This window comes from Gekko japonicus, unplaced genomic scaffold, assembly GCF_001447785.1.
Source record: "Gekko japonicus isolate JY-2015 unplaced genomic scaffold, Gekko_japonicus_V1.1 scaffold1548, whole genome shotgun sequence".
In the NCBI taxonomy this organism is placed as follows: Eukaryota; Metazoa; Chordata; class Lepidosauria; order Squamata; family Gekkonidae; genus Gekko; species Gekko japonicus.
In genome coordinates this window covers 314,833-318,137 of record NW_015170328.1, presented here as the reverse complement: position 1 = coordinate 318,137, position 3,305 = coordinate 314,833, and the positions used below count along the sequence as shown (strand labels likewise).

The following is a 3,305-nucleotide window of genomic DNA, read 5'->3' as shown; positions in this document are numbered from 1 at the left end:
CGCTCTCCCTTTGGTCTTTTTCTAGGGACCCCTTGCAGGTGCCTGGCTCCACGGTGGCTCCGTTAGCTGTCACCGGGGGAAGTCCCAAATATACAAATTCCACTAGTAGAAAACACCATCAAAGATTGCCAGAACAAGATCCAAATCATTGACCAGATATAACACATAACAGGAACTCGCTTACCTGACCTCCCGGAGATCCTCCTGCTTGACCTCTGGTCGGAGCCAATGGTCAATAACACAACAAGGTTTTTAATTAATACTCTCCTTGCCATTGCTAGACTTGCTATAGCTCAGAAATGGAAAGATAAAAAACCCCTACCTTGATTTCTTGGAAAAACAAGATTTGGGAACATTTTCTATTGGGGAAAATGGCCTCACAGAATGCGGCCCTCACCTCGGGCAGTAGTTTACGTAAATTCCAAGCAAGACTGTTCCCTGGAAGGCCAGATCCTGAAGCTGAAGCTCAAATACTTTGGCCACCAAATGAGAAGGGAGCACTCACTGGAGAAGACCCTGAGGCTCGGAAAGACTGGAGGTCAAAGAAGACGGGGACGGCAAAGGATGAGATGGTTAGACAGTGTCATAGATGCAACGAACATGAAATTGAGCCAACTTCAGAGGACAGCAGAAGACAGGAGGGCCTGGCGGGACTTGGTCCATGGGGTCGCAAAGAGTCGGACTCGACTGTGAGACTGAACAACAACAACAACAAGAACTTTGTTCCTAATAATCGTCATTACCAGAAACTCTTATTCTTTTGAACTATCTAAAATTGTGTTTGTTTCTCAGTTACTGTATAGATCGTCACTTCTATACTGTTAGACATGAAGTACTATCAACTAATGCAGTTTACAGTTTGTGTTAAATGTTATATTTTCAAAAAATTATAAATAAAGTCTTTTAAAAAAAAGATTGCTAAAACAGTATATTAAGCCTATGATTGGCTTCTTACACTATAAACCTTGTGGTCTGTTGAAATTGCTGAAATCAGGTTCCACTTACACAGCCGGCGAACTGAAGAAGTCGAAGGAAACGCACATCTTCCAAGTATCTAGAAGGGGCGTCTTTGCAAAGGCTGTCTGGAAAATGTTTTGACTATGTGGACTCCTCCTATCAAGTTACACTTAGAGGGAACACTGGTTACAGTATGCATTCATGTTGTTGTGACACCACCAACTTTATAATTGTTGAATATATTGTTTTGGCAATCTTCGATGGTGTTTTCTACTAGTGGAATTTGTCTGTTTGGGACTCCTGTGACATTAGTCTTTTCCCCTTGTTGTTTGGAGCCACCAGGAGAAGGGCCTTCTCAGTTGCGGCCCCTGCCTTGTGGAACGCACTCTCAGGTGACACCTGTGCCGTGCCAGACTTGTTTCGTTTCCACAGGGCATGCAAGGCCGCATTGTTCAAGTTGGCCTTTGGAGGATAATCTCCACGTCTGGGTTGTTTCTGTTAGCGTTATGGTGCTAGCCACATATTTTAATACATTTTAATGTTAATATTTTAAATTTGTTATCTGTCTTGATGCTGTTTTTACCTTATTTCTGTGGTTTTAGTGTCGTAAGTTGCCTTTTAGGTGAGCAGTGATTTTTTTTTTTAATTGCGTATGATAAGGCCGGTTGATTTATATTTGGCGTCACGATGGATTTATTTATATTGTTCATTTATGTGTTCTTTCTTTCTTTATTTATTAAAAACAATTTTATTAGGATATATCAATAAGTCATATTGTATATCACCTTACACATTATCATATATCCCTTTCTCCTGATAACCCCCCCCCTTCTGACTTCCCGCAGGGGGAAAAAAGCATAATCCCCTCACTGACTCGCCCGCTTCTCCCAACAGAGCCGGAGGAAGAAATCATCGCCGAAGACTATGACGACGACCACGTGGATTACGAAGCCACGAGGATCGAGAACCTGCCACCGAACTGGTACAAAGTCATCGACCCCATCTGGTAAGGCCATGAAGCAGCAGCCTGGAGTTTCCTCCCCAAACCTGTGGGAGCTCTTGATGGCCGCAGATGCCGGCCCCGGCGACGAATGAAACCTTCCCTCGTCTTTCCCTGTAGCGGCTTCCCTTACTACTGGAACATCGAGTCCGATCTGGTCTCCTGGCTCTCGCCCAACGACCCCAACTCCGTGATCACGAAAGCAGCCAAGAAGCTGAAGAGCAGCTTTGGTGAGATTGGCTGTGGGTGGCTTGTGCGGGCTCTCGCTGCAAAGTTGGCAACCGGGGCTCTCGGAGAAGGGGGCAAGGTGGGGATCTAGGCGTCCAGAAGGGATAGAAGGTGTGCTTGTCATTGGTTTGGGTAAAGGTAAAGGTTCCCTTGCTCGAAAGCCAGTTGAATCCGACTCTAGGGTTGCGGTGCTCATCTCCGTTTCAAAGCCGAAGAGCCAGCGCTGTCCGAAGACGTTTCCGTGGTCATGTGGCCGGCATGACTAGACACCAAGGCGCACGGAACGCTGTTACCTTCCCACCGAACTGGTACCTATTTATCTACTTGCAATTTCTTGCTTTCGAACTGCTTGGTTGGCAGGAGCTGGGGCCAGAGACGGGAGCTCACTCCGTCATGCGGCGCACTCGGGTCTCAAACTGCTGAACTACCGACCTTCCGCAGCCTGCAGTTCAGCCTTTTAACCACTTGAGCCACCGCAGCTCAAGCATTGGTTTGGTACCTGGCAGTAATGCACATCCTCAGATTATTAAGCATGGTGATTGCCATGAAGGGGGTGCCAAAGAAGGTGGGGGTGAGTAGCGGTTCAAGCACACGCCGCTGTCCCCGACTCATTGAGCCAACTGGCTGTGGCAAGGCCTTCATCAGCCTGCCACCTTTGCTTTTAATAAGAAACTAACGACCGTCAACTGCCGCTGCTTTCAGAAGAAGAGGATTAGATTCACGGAGGGCAAGTCTATCAGTAGTTACTAGCAGTGTTCCCTCTAAGCTGAGTTAGTGTGAGCTAGCTCACAGGTTTTTAGCCTTTTTAGCTAGCTCACACATTTTTGTCTTAGCTCAGGAAGGGACGGCTCCAGAGCAAACTAATTTCTGCAGTGGCCAAATCGCTCGCTCACAAAGTAGAATTTTTGCTCACAAGACTCCACAGCTTAGAGGGAACATTGGTTACTAGCCATGGTGACTGAGGGGAGCCTCTACATTTAGAGGTACTAAGCCTCCGAATCACAAAGCCAGGAGGCAACATCAGGGGAAGGCCTGGGCCACTATGCCAACCAAAGGAACTGGTTGACCATTGCGTGTGGCAGGATGCTGGACTAGATGGACTGATCCGGGAGGGCTCTTC

The 3,305-nt window shown here is 47.0% G+C and overlaps 1 protein-coding gene across 1 annotated transcript in view; it reads left to right on the top strand.

Moving 5' to 3' along the window:
• PQBP1 (polyglutamine binding protein 1) overlaps window positions 1–3,305 on the top strand; it is a 10,118-nt gene that overhangs the window by 3,483 nt on the left and 3,330 nt on the right. Inside the window, exons 3-4 of the mRNA XM_015418124.1 lie at window positions 1,852–1,963; window positions 2,078–2,187. Coding sequence (XP_015273610.1) covers window positions 1,852–1,963; window positions 2,078–2,187 — 222 coding nt within the window. The remainder of the gene's footprint in view (window positions 1–1,851; window positions 1,964–2,077; window positions 2,188–3,305) is intronic.